Source organism: Coregonus lavaretus, assembly GCF_964263955.1.
Source record: "Coregonus lavaretus genome assembly, contig: HAP1_SCAFFOLD_271, whole genome shotgun sequence".
NCBI lineage: Eukaryota > Metazoa > Chordata > Actinopteri > Salmoniformes > Salmonidae > Coregonus > Coregonus lavaretus.
The window spans coordinates 66,325-84,824 of record NW_028157817.1 but is presented as its reverse complement, the minus strand read 5'-3'; the positions used below and the strand labels follow the sequence as shown (position 1 = coordinate 84,824).

Genomic DNA, 18,500 nt, shown 5'->3' with positions numbered 1-18,500 from the left:
AACAGACCACAACGTCCTGGTTAGTTGTGTTGATGTAACAGACCACAACGTCCTGGTTAGTTGTATTGATGTAACAGAAGACAACGTCCTGGTTTCCATCGATCATGCTTGAGATGTTTCTACAACTTGATTGGAGTCCACCTGTGGTAAATTAAATTGATTGGACATGATTTGGAAAGGCACACACCGGTCTATATAAGGTCCCACAGTTGACAGTGCATGTCAGAGCAAAAACCAAGCCATGTTGTTTGTAGAGCTCCGAGAAAGGATTGTGTCGAGGCACAGATCTGGGGAAGGGTACCAAAAAATGTCTGCAGCATTGAAGGTCCCCAAGAACACAGTGGCCTCCATCATTCTTAAATGGAAGAAGTTTGGAACCACCAAGACTCTTCCTAGAGCTGGCCGCCCAGCCAAACTGAGAAATCAGGGGAGAAGGGCCTTGGTCAGGGAGGTGACCAAGAACCTGATGGTCACTCTGACAGAGCTCCAGAGTTCCTCTGTGGAGATGGGAGAACCTTGCAGAAGGACAACCATCTCTGCAGCACTCCACCAATCAGGCCTTTATGGTAGAGTGGCCAGACGGTAGCCACTCTTCAGTAAAAGGCACATGACAGCCCGCTTGGAGTTTGCCAAAAGGCACCTAAAGGACTCTCAGACCATGAGAAACAAGATTCTCTGGTCTGATGAAACCAAGATTGAACTCTTTGGCCTGAATGCCAAGCATCACGTCTGGAGGAAACCTGGCACCATCCCTACAGTGAAGCATGGTGGTGGCAGCATCATGCTGTGGGGAAATGTAAATTTGATATTTCAGTTTATTTTTAATACATTTGCAAAAATGTATAAAAACCTGTTTTTGCTTTGTCATTATGGGTATTGTGTGTAGGTTGATGATCCCTCTTTAGAGGAAGTACATTCACAAAATGAATATACGATACACATAAAACAGTTCCCTCAATAATTATTTATATCACTGTCAAATGACAAAACAAAGTGCAAGTAAAATCAGTTGAAAAGCACACCTCTTCTCACCCCCAGAACTAAAATCAGATGAATCTGGCATTATTTTCATCACATGAGAATAAACCTGTCAATTTAGCAAAGTATGGTCTTCATGAATAGATATCAGGTACCTGTATTGTAATCAGATATGGTTCTGTCGATAAACTTGTGGTCGATCTGAATACTAGACCATTCTGCACTGCTGCTATACGACCACCAGTTCATCTACCAAGTGGAGTCTTCATCATCAGGGTTCTTACTCATAACTTAAGACGCATACAAAAACACACCTCCAGGTAAATTGCTAAATAAAAACTAAAGCCACAAGATACCCCAAAAAATAAATAAGCAAAAATATAAATCACATACTTTGAAAGCTTTACAAAATAAAATATTTCCAATTGTTTGATCAACAATTCAATTTAAAAAAAAGGGAGACCATCCTTTTTCCTAATAAATAATTACAAAGCGATAGCACGCATTTAGCCATAAGCGACATGAAAACATTTCTCTTCAATCGAATGGTGACTGACATTGGCTTTGGGCCCCGCTCCCAACCTCCTCGGTTCTGTTCAGTCATTGGCCCATTTAGTAGCCACCGTTGCCAGTTAGTCCAGAACCATGAGAAGGACTGAAAGGTTGCAGAACGTTAGGACAGCCTTGGTCTCCTGCTTAGTCTTAGCAGTGCTTCTTTTATGTGGTGGAGATAAGAGGACAGGTAGCCGAGGCGTAGAGAGCCAGTTAAGGTTTGTGGGTGTTTTGCCTTCAGCCCCAGCCCAGCTGTCAATCAATCAGAGGACAGTTAGTGTCGCCACGGTTACCAGGCTCACAGGGGAAACCCCGTGTAACGCCACAGATGAACGACGTCTGGAACAGAAAAAAAAAAAAAAAAAAACACTCATTCAGTATGAAAAATGTATGCACTCACTAACTGTAAGTCGCTCTGGATAAGAGCGTCTGCTAAAATGACTAAAATGTAATGTTTCCAAACAAAGAGATTCTAACATTTAGCACTTTGGATATAAACATAAATGTCCTATTACCATCATTGTGATCAAAGAATGTTAGAATATGTCAAAACATATACAGATGTGTGACGCACGTGCAGATCAGTAATGCTGAAATAAAAGTGGACGACGACCAGAAGAGAGGTGGTGTTGTTGTTGTTGTTGTGTATAAATGTAAAAAAAACAGCAACTAACCATGTCAAGTCTGTCTTCTGGTTACGTCACCAGTCATCTCTTCTGCTCCTAGAAGGGCCCTGGAATGACTTGTTCTGGGGAGGAACAGACACGCAGTAAATCCCAGTAACACACAGTGAAACCAAACCGGAACAGTGAAAGGAGATCCCAGTGCACTGTGCACTACAATCATCACAGTGGGTGAGTGCTGGAGAAATCCAATCCCAACGTTCACTCTGATTTTGTGGGACCGTACAGAGCATGCAGTAGAGCTGTGTAGTCAGCGTCAGCATGAAGCAACGCTGAACTGAAGCAAGCCATACCTCATCTCAGCGATGTACAATAAAATCATAAAACGGAGGATTGCTAAAATTGTTGGCTCCGTGACAGCAAACTCTTTCACAAAGACAATCAATGAGACAGTGAGACAGAAAAAACACTGACAGCAACGGAGTGAGTGAATGAGATCAGCTTAGTAAGGATCAAACCTACCAGTCACTTCAATTAAAATCAACCCTCCATACCTTGTGCTTGGTGCATTTCATGGAGAAGTTCTCTTCATTGAGGACACAGTCTGTGGGGAGAAGAATGACTGGCTAAATGAAGACAGTTGGTGATTCATCAGACAGCAAAACAGCAGCTGAACCAGCCTCCACACATACCAACAGATATCATTCTTAAATGGAAGAAGTTTGGAACCACCAAGAGTCTTCCTAGTATTGAGTCAGGTTACAGACCATGTAACTAGGACTAAGACCCCCTAGACATAATGAGTCAGGTTACAGACCATGTAACCAGGACTAAGACCCCTAGACATAATGAGTCAGGTTACAGACCATGTAACCAGGACTAAGACCACTAGACATAATGAGTCAGGTTACAGACCATGTAACCAGGACTAAGACCCCTAGACATAATGAGTCAGGTTACAGACCATGTAACCAGGACTAAGACCACTAGACATAATGAGTCAGGTTACAGACCATGTAACCAGGACTAAGACCCCCTAGACATAATGAGTCAGGTTCCAGACCATGTAACTAGGACTAAGACCCCTAGACATAATGAGTCAGGTTACAGACCATGTAACTAGGACTAAGACCCCTAGACATAATGAGTCAGGTTACAGACCATGTAACCAGGACTAAGACCCCTAGACATAATGAGTCAGGTTACAGACCAGGTAACCAGGACTAAGACCCCTAGACATAATGAGTCAGGTTACAGACCATGTAACTAGGACTAAGACCCCTAGACATAATGAGTCAGGTTACAGACCATGTAACTAGGACTAAGACCCCTAGACATAATGAGTCAGGTTACAGACCATGTAACCAGGACTAAGACCCCTAGACATAATGAGTCAGGTTACAGACCATGTAACTAGGACTAAGACCCCTAGACATAATGAGTCAGGTTACAGACCAGGTAACCAGGACTAAGACCCCTAGACATAATGAGTCAGGTTACAGACCATGTAACTAGGACTAAGACCCCTAGACATAATGAGTCAGGTTACAGACCAGGTAACCAGGACTAAGACCCCTAGACATAATGAGTCAGGTAACAGACCATGTAACTAGGACTAAGGCCCCCTAGACATAATGAGTCAGGTTACAGACCATGTAACTAGGACTAGGACCCCTAGACATAATGAGTCAGGTTACAGACCATGTAACCAGGACTAAGACCCCTAGACATAATGAGTCAGGTTACAGACCATGTAACCAGGACTAAGACCCCCTAGACATAATGAGTGCAGCAAAATGAGTAGGCTAGTTATTGGTTTCATAACACTAAACCCACCTAACCAGACAGACTGTCTGTTCTAATAAGATGTAAAGCAACATTATGATAAATCACGTCTCAGAACTGACTACGAACAACATTCAATCAGTCACTGAGGTGGCTCAAACTTCTAGACTGATTGCAACCAGGTCCCATCTGAAAGTCTTGGCACGCGACAGACTGCAGTCACAGGCCCTCTCCTTAACACTTCAGCTCCACTAGAAGTGGTGCATTGCTTTGCCCTCAGCGTCATGTCATTGTGATGTTGTTTTGAGAGCAGAGAGGAAGAGGAGAGGAAGAGGAGCAGAGAGGAAGAAGAGAGGAGCAGAGAGGGAGAGGAGTAGATGGGGAGAGGAGCAGAGGGGAAGAGGAGAGAAGATGAGGGGGGGAGAGGAGAAGAGGAGCAGAGAGGAAGAGGAGCAGAGAGGAAGAGGAGAGGGGGAAGAGGACAGGAGAAGAAGAGAGGAGCAGAGGAGAGAGGAGCAGAGGAGAGAAGTGGGGAAGGGGAAGAGGAGAGGGGAAGAGGAGAGGGGAAGAGGAGAGGGGAAGAGGAGAGGGGAAGGGGAAGAGGAGAGGGGAAGAGGAGAGGGGAAGAGGAGAGGGGAAGGGGAAGAGGAGAGGGGAAGAGGAGAGGGGAAGAGGAGAGGGGAAGGGGAGAGGGGAAGGGGAGAGGGGAAGAGGAGAGGGGAAGAGGAGAGGGGAAGGGGAGAGGGGAAGGGGAGAGGGGAAGAGGAGAGGGGAAGGGGAGAGGGGAAGGGGAAGAGGAGAGGGGAAGGGGAAGAGGAGAGGAGAGGGGGAAGAGGAGAGGGGAAGAGGAGAGGGGAAGGGGAGAGGGGAAGGGGAGAGGGGAAGAGGAGAGGGGAAGAGGAGAGGGGAAGGGGAGAGGGGAAGGGGAGAGGGGAAGAGGAGAGGGGAAGGGGAAGAGGAGAGGAGAGGGGGAAGAGGAGAGGAGAGGGGGAAGAGGAGAGGGGAAGAGGAGAGGGGAAGGGGAGAGGGGAAGGGGAGAGGGGAAGAGGAGAGGGGAAGGGGAAGAGGGGAAGGGGAAGAGGAGAGGGGAAGGGGAAGAGGAGAGGGGAAGGGGAAGAGGAGAGGAGAGGGGGAAGAGGAGAGGGGGAAGAGGAGAGGGGAAGAGGAGAGGGGAAGGGGAAGAGGAGAGGGGAAGAGGAGAGGGGAAGAGGAGAGGGGAAGAGGAGAGGGGAAGAGGAGAGAAGAGGAGGGGAAGAGGAGAGAAGAGGAGGGGGAGAGGAGAGAAGAGGAAGAGGAGAGGGGAAGAGGAGAGAAGAGGAAGAGGAGAGGGGAAGAGGAGAGAAGGGGAAGAGGAGAGAAGAGAAGAAGAGGAGAGGGGAAGAGGAGAGAAGAGAAGAAGAGGAGAGAAGATAATATTTATTATGGCATTTGCTCTGCACCCAATCCTACAGCAAATCAGCAATCTGTTCTCTGGCTCACCCGACCTTTGTTGATTGACAGTTTGCTGGTCCAATCAGAGTTCAGAGTGTGCGTTTCACTAGCCAATCTGTTGCACTTTTTATTGCAAAGGCGACGCTGCGGCTACTGCCTCTTGCTGCGTGGAGAGTAATCCACAGAGGCTCTGTGCCACAAAATAAGTCCAGAGTCTTGAGGCTCCAAGTCAAGTCTCAAATTATTTTATTTTCTGTCGAGTCTCAAGTCAAATTTGTGAGACAAGGAGACTCACCTGATGGTCCCAGCAGCGGATAAGGACAGAGGAAGAGACTCACCTGATGGTCCCAGCAGGGGATAAGGACAGAGGAAGAGACTCACCTGATGGTCCCAGCAGGGGATAAGGACAGAGGAAGAGACTCACCTGATGGTCCCAGCAGGGGATAAGGACAGAGGAAGAGACTCACCTGATGGTCCCAGCAGGGGATAAGGACAGAGGAGGAGACTCACCTGATGGTCCCAGCAGGGGATAAGGACAGAGGAAGAGACTCACCTGATGGTCCCAGCAGGGGATAAGGACAGAGGAGGAGACTCACCTGATGGTCCCAGCAGGGGATAAGGACCGAGGAGGAGACTCACCTGATGGTCCCAGCAGGGGATAAGGACAGAGGAGGAGACTCACCTGATGGTCCCAGCAGGGGATAAGGACAGAGGAGGAGACTCACCTGATGGTCCCAGCAGCGGATAAGGACAGAGGAGGAGACTCACCTGATGGTCCCAGCAGGGGATAAGGACAGAGGAGGAGACTCACCTGATGGTGCCAGCAGGGGATAAGGACAGAGGAGGAGACTCACCTGATGGTCCCAGCAGGGGATAAGGACAGAGGAGGAGACTCACCTGATGGTCCCAGCAGGGGATAAGGACAGAGGAAGAGACTCACCTGATGGTCCCAGCAGGGGATAAGGACAGAGGAGGAGACTCACCTGATGGTCCCAGCAGGGGATAAGGACAGAGGAAGAGACTCACCTGATGGTCCCAGCAGGGGATAAGGACAGAGGAAGAGACTCACCTGATGGTCCCAGCAGGGGATAAGGACAGAGGAGGAGACTCACCTGATGGTGCCAGCAGGGGATAAGGACCGAGGAGGAGACTCACCTGATGGTCCCAGCAGGGGATAAGGACAGAGGAGGAGACTCACCTGATGGTGCCAGCAGGGGATAAGGACCGAGGAGGAGACTCACCTGATGGTCCCAGCAGCGGATAAGGACCGAGGAGGAGACTCACCTGATGGTCCCAGCAGGGGATAAGGACAGAGGAAGAGACTCACCTGATGGTCCCAGCAGGGGATAAGGACAGAGGAGGAGACTCACCTGATGGTCCCAGCAGGGGATAAGGACCGAGGAGGAGACTCACCTGATGGTCCCAGCAGCGGATAAGGACAGAGGAGGAGACTCACCTGACTGTAGAGAACACCTGTAGTGATACTTGTTGGGGCATCCTTTGAAGAAGCAGCCCAAAGTGGCACCTGGGTTATGGCAGCGAGAACACGTCTGAAAACAGGAAATACAATCAATTGGTTTTGGCTTGTGTTACGGGCCAAGACCAAAGAACAGCTGCTATTTATTATTATTTTTATAAAAAAAAAAAAAAAATTATTAGTATTTTGCATTGCTAAACAGAGATCTAACACTATTACATACTACCTAAATGTTAAATAGTAAACAGGTTACAACAGCAGACATAGTCCCCCATGGGAGATCGCTATATGTTCACCCCAATCGTAAATCAATAAAGACCAACAAACACAGAGATACATCCGTTTCTATCCTGCAGGATTTACTCTTACCGTCTCCTGAGCCACCTTGACCGCCTCTTCAAGGCCGTAGACCCTCCCCTTCACCAGGAACACACCTGCAGACCAGATGCTGCAGTCCTCGTGGAGCCAGTACTCAAACTGGTCCAGAGGCACCACAGGGGGGATGTACCAGTCATCCACTGCAGCCCCGGCCTCAGATGTAACCCCAGGCCCAGCCTCAGTCCTGGCCCTCTTAGCTCGAGGGCTGCCTGAGGGGTCACTGTCACTGGTCCACCTCCCCAGCCGGCCCTCCTGGTTCAGCCGGGGGCCAGGTTTGTGGGGCCAGGGGACCCCCGGGGGCCGAGCACACTTTCTGCCCTGGCCTCTCACGCTGCAGGAGGAGTCAGAGTCACTGAAATCCTCCTCCTCTTCGAGGCCTGCTTTGCTAGCTGGGGCTTTAGTGCTGGGTCTGTATCCCTCAGGGTAGTAGGGCCCGTGGAGGTCCCCCAGGTCCATGGCGTTAGCCGAGCCTCCACAAAGGCAGCAGACCAGGGAGCTGTGGTACTGGCTGTGGGTGGAGATGCGGCCCAGGTGGAGGCAGGAGGTGGAGGGTACAGCCCCTGGGATGAAACCTCCGGATCCTGAGCCTCCAGCCTGCTGTTGCCCCTGGCCCTTCTGCCTGGGCTTCTCCTCCTCTGGGTAGTTGATGACAGCACAGTTGGCGGGGGAGGTGGAGGAAGGCTTACGCTCCACGTGGATGAACGGAGAGAAGGTTTCCACCCTCACGTCCCTCTTCTCCTCCTTGTAGTTGATGTATTTTAGTTTGATCTCAGGTTCCTGAGGGGAGAACATAGAAGACTGATCCAGTCTGGGTTTCTTCCGTTTCTTCTTGGGAGCAGGGGCCTTCCTTGATTTGGCTGTGGCAGAAGCTGGTTCACTGCTTGCGGTCTTAGCTTTATGCTTCCCGGGTTTCTTTGGAGATGCTTTAAGTGACGGTGATACAGTCAGTACATCCACCTCAGAGGAGGGCTCTGGACCTGACTCTCTGTGTTCCATCTCCTTCTCTGAATCACTGTCTGGAGCAAAGGGCAGGCTGGAGGTTATGGGAAATGTGCTGTGGTTGTTTGGGTATTTTGGAAAACGGGTGTGTTCAGAATCTGAGGTAGACTCTTTGCAGCTGTCTGCGTTCATGTAAATGCTATCCATACGACCTGTCGGTGAGGCTACTGCTGCCTTTACTTTAGCCTCTCCCTCTGCGCTAGATGCTGCTTTATTCTGGACCTTCTTCTTCACTACAGACAAGGTCTGTTTGTTAGGACTAACACCGGCTTTAGATGGACTGCTCTGGGTCAGGGGATTTGTCTGAGGATGGGCCTTTGAGGCCTTGTGCTTCTTAGTGGATCCTTTATACCAGTTAGGGTTTATGTTCATCACTATGGCCTCTAACCTGGTTCCCCTGCCAGAGCGAGGGGCGAGTTGTTTCCTCTCAGAAGTCCTCTGCTCTGCCTTCACATTACCATTCAGGTGAGTAGCAGCCGTCTGCCTGGGCTTCTTTTCTAAAACCTCTGGCACAGCGCTCTCGTCTTCTGTCAAGTCAACAATAGGCTCCGGAGCTGCCTTGGGTTTCTGGTAGTCCTCGCTGTAATCTAACCTTGGTGTATTATCCCCATTAGACCTTGTCCCCTGTACTGCAGACAGCCCAGGCCCTCCTCTCTCCAGCTCATCCCAGCGGGTATCAGACATCTCGTCTGCTAAAGAATTCTCAGCGCAGGGTGAGCAGGAGGCCTGAGACAGAATGAAACCGTCCTCTACGTCATGCAGTGAGACAGAGGGAGAGACCGGGTCCTCCAGAGGGCTGATATACTCCCTATTTGGAGAACACAGGTCCCTGGGACTCCTGCTGTCCTGCATCAGGACTGGCTCCTCTGTTCTAGAGATGAGAAAAATAAGTTCTGAAGCCCTCCTCTGTCCCTCCTCCATGTCTGTAGTGAGAGACTCTGGGGAGGAATCGACACAGATGGCAGAGTTGGACCAGCTGCTACTACCCTGGTCGTTCTGCAATCCTTCGTTGTCTGTGTCCTGAGAAAGAGTGCGTTCCATTGAACTCCCTCTCTGTTGAGGCTTGTATTTCTCCACTCCTCCGTTACTTGCAACTCGATCGCCATTGATTTCATGAGACTGCTGTATCAGACAAACTCTTGGGACATTCTCACCCACCACCTGGGCTGGAGGGATAGAGTCAAACATTTCAGACCGAGGCGCTAAGCCCAGAGGCCTATCCACCTGCTGCAAGTAGCCATCCATTGTTGAGAACCTGCTGATCGACGGGACGCCGTAGAGAGGGGAATGCTGGGAGAGAGTGTCATGGGTGGAGAAGACATGAGACCGGCTCACATACGAGAGGGTGACTGTAGTGTTGGAGAAGGCATTGTCCGGCTGGATCTGGTCTACTGGTTGAAGCATATGGTCAGTCTCGGGGAAGGAGAGTCCCTTGCTGCTCCCAGAGTTTGGGTACCAGCTGGGAGGCTTGACCACCCGTAGGGCCTCCATGGAGTTGGCTTTCAGGAGGCATTCCTCACCTTTTCTGGTCAGGTCCATCACAGCGGGAAGGCTACGGGTGGAGGAGAGGTCCTGTGGCTGTAAATCATCCGAGTCCCCCAGCGGTTTCTCCATAGCAACTGAAATTGAGCAGAAATACAGGAAGGTTGGATAAATACATGACATTGAAATGATCGAGCTGACCTCAGTGGGAACATGACTGGATATAGGCCAAGATTGGGTTCTATCATCAACACCAAGCACATTGGTGAATTGCAACTTTATCTAGCTAGCTAGCTGCAGAGTACAGACAACAAGCAGCTAGCTATCATGCATATCAAATAGATTTAGCTAGCTAAATATCTTCGGTGAAAATCTACTTTCAGAGTGCAACAAGCACTGCACACAAGTCAGAGCTAAACGCTAAACGTGAACTAAAGTTGTTTTCGTTGGCTGTAAGCGTTCACGCAGTTTTCCGTTAGTACCGTTCAAAGTAATGCAGTTGACGTGATATCAGCTAGAATGTTGCAGATTCATTAAGTGGCTGGTTATGCGTTGGCACTAGCAGCTACAGTACAACCTGACTTCGGAAAAGTGGCCAAAATAATACAAGTGTAAACTGAAAATGCATCAAAATAATTTAGATGGGGTTAAGAAAAGATATAGTGACAAAAGTTAGCAAACTGGCTCCGAACCTTTTTTTCACAAACAAATACATTTAGCTAGCTACATTTCTGTTTAGCTAACTTTCCGTAACCTGGAATGACAGCTGACAGTCCCATGCTAGCTGCTACTAGCTAGTTAAATGTTTTGTCGTTAGTCAAATGGGTTATGACTAGGGAGTAGAGCTACGACCAGAAGTGACTTTTCCCGTAACAGGTTAGGAGAATTAACATGGCAGGTTAAGAGATTTAAATTAAGGTTGGGGAAAAGGGTTAGGATTTAACTAAAACGCTCTCCTAACCTGTTACCAAAAGTCACTTCCGGTCGTAGGTGTACTCCCTCAAGTCCAGCTACGACCAGTCAAATGTGAAGGATGATTCGTGCCACAACAAGAAGAACTACAGTACCTCGCTAGTTATCAGATTAACCTAGTTGTGTATACAGGATACGTGTTATGGTTTGGTTAGTTCATGTAACCAGTTCACGATGTTCACTAAACTAAACTGGCTAGGTAGTTAGCCGCTTACCACAAAACAATGTCGCATTCCATTCCCTTCTAAAAGTTGCACCTTATCAAATACTCTTCTAAACTGACCAGTTTAATCTGTAGCTGATATGGTAACGTCCTTTTATTGGGAAATAATGGTGGATGGCTGGTGGTTATAATAATGCAATCATTGAATATTTGCTGGTTTTTGCCATTCAGTGTTGGGGATCGATTTCCCGCAAACCACGGAGGGGTGGAGTGATGCATTTATTGGATGAAGCTAGCTAGCTACCGACTTTGATTTATTCATGGTTTCCTAGCTAGCTTGCTAAGCTAATTTGCTAGGCCCTTCGTATGAAACAAAAGAGCGAGCATACTGCCCTGCCGGAGACTGAAACTTACCCAAACAGGAAGGAGTGGGGGGCTTTACAAAAATCAAATTCAACAGTGAGTCCCACCCAGCATCTTGGTCAAGAGCCAATCTACCTCTTGTACCCTAAAACTCCGAATTAGATGTTTGAAAAACTCCTCATTTGTGTCAGTAAACGGGATAAAAAAAAAAAAATCCCTGTACTTTCCTGGACGCGCGTAAACTGCGCAGCATTTCAAGTCAGCGCTTGTCAGCTCTCAGCTGGCGATCACAGTGAAGCATTATGGGAAGTTGGGAAACGACGAAACTTCATAGACAGTCATTGGGACGAAAGCTGGCAGAGTTGCTTTTCATCGGCAGGTTTTCTTGTCATGGTCCTTAATTTATAAGCATACTTTTTTCCCCACACATATATTATATATGGAATAATCGGGACATATTGTATAAAAATACTTATTTGTTTTTAGAATATTAGCAACGAAATAATATCCTATTGGTGAGCCAACTTGTAAATGCAGAGGGTCTTTTAATTAATTATAAGGAATTCTTACCACTTTACAAGATCCCTGTAACACCTAAATATTTTGCCATTGTTTTAGATGCCATTCCCTCAGGTGTTGCTTTATTATTCAGGAACGTGTCAAGACCTGACCTTCAGAACATACAGTTGAAGTCGGAAGTTTACATACACCTTAGCCAAATACATTTAAACTCAGTTTTTCACAATTCCTGACATTAGATCCTAGTAAAAATTCCCTGTTTTAGGTCAGTTAGGATCACCACTTTATTTTAAGAATGTGAAATGTCAGAATAATAGTACAGATAATTATTTATTTCAGCTTTTATTTATTTCATCACATTCCCAGTGGATCAGAAGTTTACATACACTCAATTAGTATTTGGTAGCATTGCCTTTAAATTGTTTAACTTGGGTCAAATGTTTCGGGTAGCCTTCCACAAGCTTCCCACAATAAGTTGGGTGAATTTTGGCCCATTCCTCCTGACAGAGCTGGTGTAACTGAATCAGGTTTGTAGGCCTCCTTGCTCGCACACGCTTTTTCAGTTCTGCCCACACATTTTCTATAGGATTGAGGTCAGGGCTTTGTGATGGCCACTCCAATACCTTGACTTTGTTGTCCTTAAGCCATTTTGCCACAACTTTGGAAGTATGCTTGGGGTCATTGTCCATTTGGAAGTCCCATTTGCGACCAAGTTTTAACTTCCTGACTGATGTCTTGAGATGTTGCTTCAATATATCCACATAATTGTCCTTCCTCATGATGCCATCTATTTTGTGAAGTGCACCAGTCCCTCCTGTAGCAAAGTACCCCCACAGCATGATGCTGCCACCCCCGTGCTTCACGGTTAGGATGGTGTTCTTTGGCTTGCAAGCATCCCCCTTTTTCCTCCAAACATAACGATGGTCATTATGGCCAAACAGTTCAATTTTTGTTTCATCAGACCAGAGGACATTTCTCAAAAAAGTAAGATCTTTGTCCCCATGTGCAGTTGCAAACCGTAGTCTGGCTTTTTTATGGCGGTTTTGGAGTAGTGGCTTCTTCCTTGCTGAGCGGCCTTTCAGGTTATGTCGATATAGGACTTGTTTTACTGTGGATATAGATACTTTTGTACCTGTTTCCTCCAGCATCTTCACAAGGTCCTTTGCTGTTGTTCTGGGATTGATTTGCACTTTTCGCACCAAAGTACGTTCATCTCTAGGAGACAGAACGCGTCTCCTTCCTGAGCGGTATGACGGCTGCGTGGTCCCATGGTGTTTATACTTGTGTACTATTGTTTGTACAGATGAACGTGGTACCTTCAGGCGTTTGGAAATTGCTCCCAAGGTTGAACCAGACTTGTGGAGGTCTACAAAATGTTTTCTGAGGTCTTGGCTGATTTCTTTTGAATTTCCCATGATGTCAAGCAAAGAGGCACTGAGTTTGAAGGTAGGCCTTTAAATACATCCACAGGTACACCTCCAATTGACTAAAATGATGTCAATTAGCCTATCAGAAGCTTCTAAAGCCATGACATAATTTCTGGAATTTTCAAAGCTGTTTAAAGGCACAGTCAATTTCGTGTATGTAAACTTCTGACCCACTGGAATTATAAGTGAAATAATCTGTCTGTAAACAATTGTTGGGAAAATTACGTGTGTCATGCACAAAGTAGATGTCCTAACCGACTTGCCAAAACTATAGTTTGTTAACAAGAAATTTGTGGAGTGGTTGAAAAAAACGAGTTTTAATGACTCCAACCTAAATGTATGTAAACTTCCGATTTCAACTGTACCTACGATTATCCCTGTTGACTCATCAGTAGGAAAGATTCGTTTTTCTTTGTGTCCATTCAACAACAATAGAGCTATAGGAGCCTTGTTTCAACAGGATGTTGTATCTATACCTTATGTCATGCCTTATTGGAATGGTTTTATTGATAATATCTGTTGGAAAAAAGTTTGGATGTTGCCACACACAAACCTACTTAATAACAAAATTAAGGAAGTTTCTTTTTAAATTATTCATAAATTTTATCCTGCCAACCACTATATGAAGAAGTTAAAAAAAATACTGCTTGGATTCTTTACCAATGATAGAAATAAGTTGAAACAATTGTATATAATTCATTTCATTATTATTTTGGCCAAATTTCATATTCACAAATGTACATTTACATTTTCTTACCTTACAAAAATTAATATAACTATATTTTAAGACATTTAAATACTCTACCAGCAAAAAAGCTGGTAGAATTATGTGTGTTTATGTCCCCTAAAGATCCTTGTGTAATGTGATATTATGCCCCCTAGCCCAATTGTCCTTTGTATATTCTTTTAAAATTATATACTTGTGTTCCCCCATGTACTTTTTGTACTGATTTGTTAATAATAAAAAAATAAAAACGGCAGAGTTCAATACATGAATGTTGTATGTCGTTTTACTTGAGCGAGACAACTTGTATGGTGTGAAAAGGTTTGCCGTGAGTCATATATTAACTATATATTATAGACATTTCCATTAGTGCTGAGCGATTAGTGCTTTTTGAGGTTGGTTCAGCTCGATTATTAAAACATTATCATGGTTTTCGATTTCGGTTTTGATTATTTGGGTTGAATGCTGTAACACAGAATAAAACAATTAATAAAAGCCCCATGATGGTAGTGACTGCCCATTACTGCTTATCACTTATTAACCATCCTTTATTCACATGACTTTACTTTAATAAAATATTTCAGTTGTTGTGTATTATACATTTGTTTTATTTGATGACTTTATTTAATTCCAAGTCGTCATCTCACAGTGGCGTGTATTCATGGATGCCAAGGGAAGCCAGTCTTCCCCAAAAAATTGACAACAAAGAAAATAAATAAAAAATAATGTATCTTTCGCCTCTCTGTGTTTCATACCGTTCCTTCAATTCGCAAGAGGCTGAATCACTGTGTTTCACTGTAGAAAGCATCCGAGAGGCTGAATCACTGTGTTTCACTGTAGAAAGCATCCGAGAGGCTGAATCACTGTGTTTCACTGTAGAAAGCATCCGAGAGGCTGAATCACTGTGTTTCACTGTAGAAAGCATCCGAGAGGCTGAATCACTGTGTTTCACTGTAGAAAGCATCCGAGCGGCTGAATCACTGTGTTTCACTGTAGAAAGCATCCGAGCGAGCCAAACAGCGCCCCCTCTGTCTCTTTGCGTGTAGGCCATCTATCTGATGCTGTCTGGTCCAAAAGAGTTGTTGACATTGTTGCCGCCCGTAGCATTGTATGCAAGGGAGCCAGCGAGCACTTGGCCTCCCTTGATAAAAAAAAGTATAAAATAATTGCCAATCTACAATGAGCTAAACTGAGTGAGCTCAACTGTGAATGGTAATAGCACACCAAAAAAAAAAAGTGTCGAGGGAAGCCAGTTTGGATTTGGCATCACTCCTATCAAATCACATCTAGAGCATACTTCATTGACAGAAACAACTTGAATTGTTGCATCTATACTGAAAAAATATATAAATGCAACCATTTCTAAGATTTTGCTGAGTTACAGTTCATATAAGGAAATCAGTCAATTTAAATAAATAAATTAGGCCCTAATCTATGGATTTCACATGACTGGGCAGGGGCACAGCCTGGGAGGGCCTGGGAGGGCATAGGCCCACCCACTGGGGGAGCAAGGCCCAGGCAATCAGAATGAGTTTTAAAAAGGCTTTATTACAGACAGAAATACCCCAAAGCTGACATCAGCAAACCACTTGCCCACACGACACGTCTGCCATCTGCCTGGTACAGTTAAAAATGGGATTCATCTGTGAAGAGCACACTTCTCCAGCGTGCCCAGTGGCCATCGAAGGTGAGCATTTGCCCACTGAAGTCGATTACGACGCCAAACTGCAGTCAGGTCAAGACCCTGGTGAGGACGACGAGCACGCAGATGAGCTTCCCTGGGACGGTTTGTGTAAACCCACAGTTTCACCAGCGGCCCGGGGGGCTGGTCTCAGACCATCCCACAGGTGAAGAAGCCGGATGTGGAGGTCCTGGGCTGGCGTGGTTATACGTGGTCTGGGGAGGTCCTGGGCTGGCGTGGTTATACGTGGTCTGGGGAGGTCCTGGGCTGGCGTGGTTATACGTGGTCTGGGGAGGTCCTGGGCTGGCGTGGTTACACGTGGTCTGCGGTTTTGAGGCCGGTTGGACGTACTGCCAAATTCTCTAAAACGATGTTGGAGGTGGCTTATGGTAGAGAAATTAACATTCAATAACCTGGCAACGGCTCTGGTGGACATTCCTGCAGTCAGAATGCCAATTGCACGCTCCATCAAAAACTTGAGACATCTGTGGCATTGTGTTGTATGACAAAACTGTAGATTTTAGAGTGGCCTTTTATTGTCCCTAACACAAGGTGCACCTGTGTAATGATCATGCTGTTTAATCAGCTTCTTGATATGCCACACCTGTCAGGTGGATGGATTATCTTGACAAAGGATAGAATGTTCACTAACAGGGATGTAAGCAAATTTGTGCACAGAATTTGAGAAGAATAAGCTTTTCATGCATATGGAACATTTCTGGGATCTTTTATTTCAGCTCATGAAACACGGGACCAACACTTTACATTTTATGCGTTTATATTTTTGTTCAGTGTACATATTAAATTACCCTTTGAGGTTTTCATTCAGTTTGACTTACTGTATCTTCAGATCGTCTTTGTGGCAGCCACATTTATTTTTAGACAAGCACAAGAGACCAATTATAAGCCATTACCAAACATCTGCTAACAGAGGTCACATATGACAACACAGAAAAACATTTGATAAACAATGTTAACCTCACCAACAATGGCCTCCAGTCTTCTTATGTCAAGGGCCTACTTGGCAACAGGTCAAAAGAGGTAAGTAGAATAGGTAAGTATATCAATATGAACATACTGTATATTTGCACACAAACACAGACTTATTAGCTAGCATGACAGAGGCTACATAGCTACATTTCAATGGGGATAGCAAACAGCTAGGCTAAACACAAATCTCTATAACAACAAAACAGCTAACCGTTTAGGTAGGCAATCTTTTTGATGTGGCAAAAAGTTATATAAAGGTCTTAACGACATGAAAGTATTCATAAAACATAATGGAAAGTTCAATTTACAGATGGTGCCAGCAATGAAAGACACCATGACAAAGGATGGAAGATGATTACATTCAGGTTTGTCAAAAATAGTAGTTAGCTAACAACCAACTACTTCCTGTTTTGTCTTCTACGGTTGCGAAAAGTGTAGTCTGGCTCTACATCAAGTAGTGCAAATCTCTACCTGATTACTGGAAACTACTGTTTTCCTACTGAACACTGCAAAACTCTACTTGTGTGTCTTGAGTAGTGCACAAACTACACATTCACTACAAGTCTATAGTCACTACTGCACCAATTACGTTTTGTGTAGTAATTCAGTAGTACTTTTTCATGAGGGAAGATGTCTTTGTTTTTAAAAGTATTTTGTTTATTTAGAAAATGTGCAGAAGGTTGTGTAGATCTGTTGGAAAGAAATCCAATTTAATCCCTTTTTAGATGTAATTTTAAGGCAGCAAAAATGTGAAGAATGTGCAAGGGGTGTGTAGACTTTCACTAGACACCGTAAGAGTTCTCTCTGGGCAGCTGAGCAATGAAATAGCAGACAGAAAAAAATCTACTTGACTGGGGCCTTTGAGAGAAAAGTGTTGCAGTGTATAATTCATTTAATCCGTTTGGGAAAAGATGAATACAGTTTAGTAGATTAAAAACACTCAAACTAAAAAGACAGGGTGCAAAAATATTTATTGCTAATAAACCTGTTGTCAGTTGGTGTACATTTGCTGTATATTTACAACAGTAGAATACATAGGGATGGACATGTGAGACAAAACACACTTAAATAAATACAAAGGGACTGCCACTGAACAAGACTACAGACATAACTGACTGCAACACGACATCCTCCCCTACAGATGTGCCAATACGATTACAGAGAGAAGAATGGAAATATATTTATATTATAATCAGCTAATCCCATCCGTTCTGTATCATTTTTAAAATGGTCCTGTTTCAGAAAACATTCTATGATGTTAATAGATCATCATATACAAGCCAACACCTCGGGCAATGAAGGAGCAACATCCAACGTAGCAGATAGTTTACTTGTACAATGATGCAGGCAAACATTTTCTTTCCATAGCTTGTTAAGCGGGTGGAGGGAAGCGACCGCATGTGAACACCTGACCTCACCTAGCATAACACGCAGGCCTGAAGGCAAGATTGTTCCTACGGTTTTGCTCATGTAAGTAATTATTCCATCATCATTATTGTAGTTGTATTTAGCCTTTACAACATTACATTTATTCCTTCGGCTATTAACACAGACTAAGGAGTTTAAACAGTAGCTTACACTGTCATCTTTTTTAGTGTATGCATGATAGATGCTTCATTAAAAACCGTACAGAGTATTTACAGTAAGCCATGGCGATGAAAACAAATTGTCATAGTAACTGAAGTGCACGGAATGAGCCTAGACATAAAATTCAATCTTCATACCATGTTTTTTTTTTATTTTTTTTATATACGACGTGTGTGTGTGTGTGGTGACCAGTGTGTTTCTAAATAAGTAATTACAGAAAAAATATAGTGGCCTTTCTAAACATGCAGCAGGGTGGCTGGAGCGGTGCGACACAGGCCACGCTGTCAGAACTCCTTAGTGTCTTTGTCAAACAGGTGGAGGCGCTGCTCGGCAGTGAGCCCTTCCTTAAGACTCTGGGGGGAGGAGAGG

General features: G+C 45.2%; 2 protein-coding genes across 4 annotated transcripts in view; both read right to left on the bottom strand.

Annotated features, from left to right (window-relative positions):
• Positions 1 to 944: 944 nt before the first annotated feature.
• LOC311124895 (uncharacterized protein) lies at positions 945 to 11,465 on the bottom strand. 2 transcript variants are annotated; one of them, XM_084198992.1, is made up of 6 exons: positions 11,255 to 11,465; positions 7,216 to 9,842; positions 6,826 to 6,919; positions 2,708 to 2,757; positions 2,205 to 2,278; positions 945 to 1,869 (listed from the first exon to the last, which is right to left on the bottom strand). In XM_084198992.1, exons 2-5 carry the CDS (start codon positions 9,835 to 9,837, stop codon positions 2,231 to 2,233), a joined length of 2,814 nt encoding a protein of 937 aa, XP_084055118.1. In that variant the 5' UTR covers positions 9,838 to 9,842; positions 11,255 to 11,465; the 3' UTR covers positions 945 to 1,869; positions 2,205 to 2,230. The 2 variants fall into 2 exon arrangements, with proteins under 2 accessions (XP_084055118.1, XP_084055119.1); XM_084198993.1 differs by lacking the exon at positions 11,255 to 11,465 and adding an exon at positions 10,667 to 10,749.
• Positions 11,466 to 17,498: 6,033 nt separating this feature from the next.
• LOC311124898 (myosin phosphatase Rho-interacting protein-like) overlaps positions 17,499 to 18,500 on the bottom strand; it is a 58,446-nt gene continuing 57,444 nt past the window's right edge. For both annotated transcript variants that reach the window (XM_084198995.1, XM_084198996.1), the window contains one exon: positions 17,499 to 18,484. In XM_084198995.1, coding sequence (XP_084055121.1) covers positions 18,416 to 18,484 — 69 coding nt within the window. In that variant the 3' untranslated portion in view covers positions 17,499 to 18,415. The remainder of the gene's footprint in view (positions 18,485 to 18,500) is intronic.

Bases quoted from the DNA above. Each gene is read 5' to 3' on its own strand.
- LOC311124895 (XM_084198992.1), bottom strand. From the start codon at position 9,837: ATGGAGAAACCGCTGGGGGACTCGGATGATTTACAGCCACAGGACCTC. The intron at 6,920-7,215 runs GTAAGAGTAAAT...TCCTGTTTTCAG, and splicing joins TCAAGGTGGCTCAGGAGACG to ACGTGTTCTCGCTGCCATAA. The intron at 2,279-2,707 runs GTATGGAGGGTT...GTTCCTCCCCAG, and splicing joins TGAAATGCACCAAGCACAAG to AACAAGTCATTCCAGGGCCC.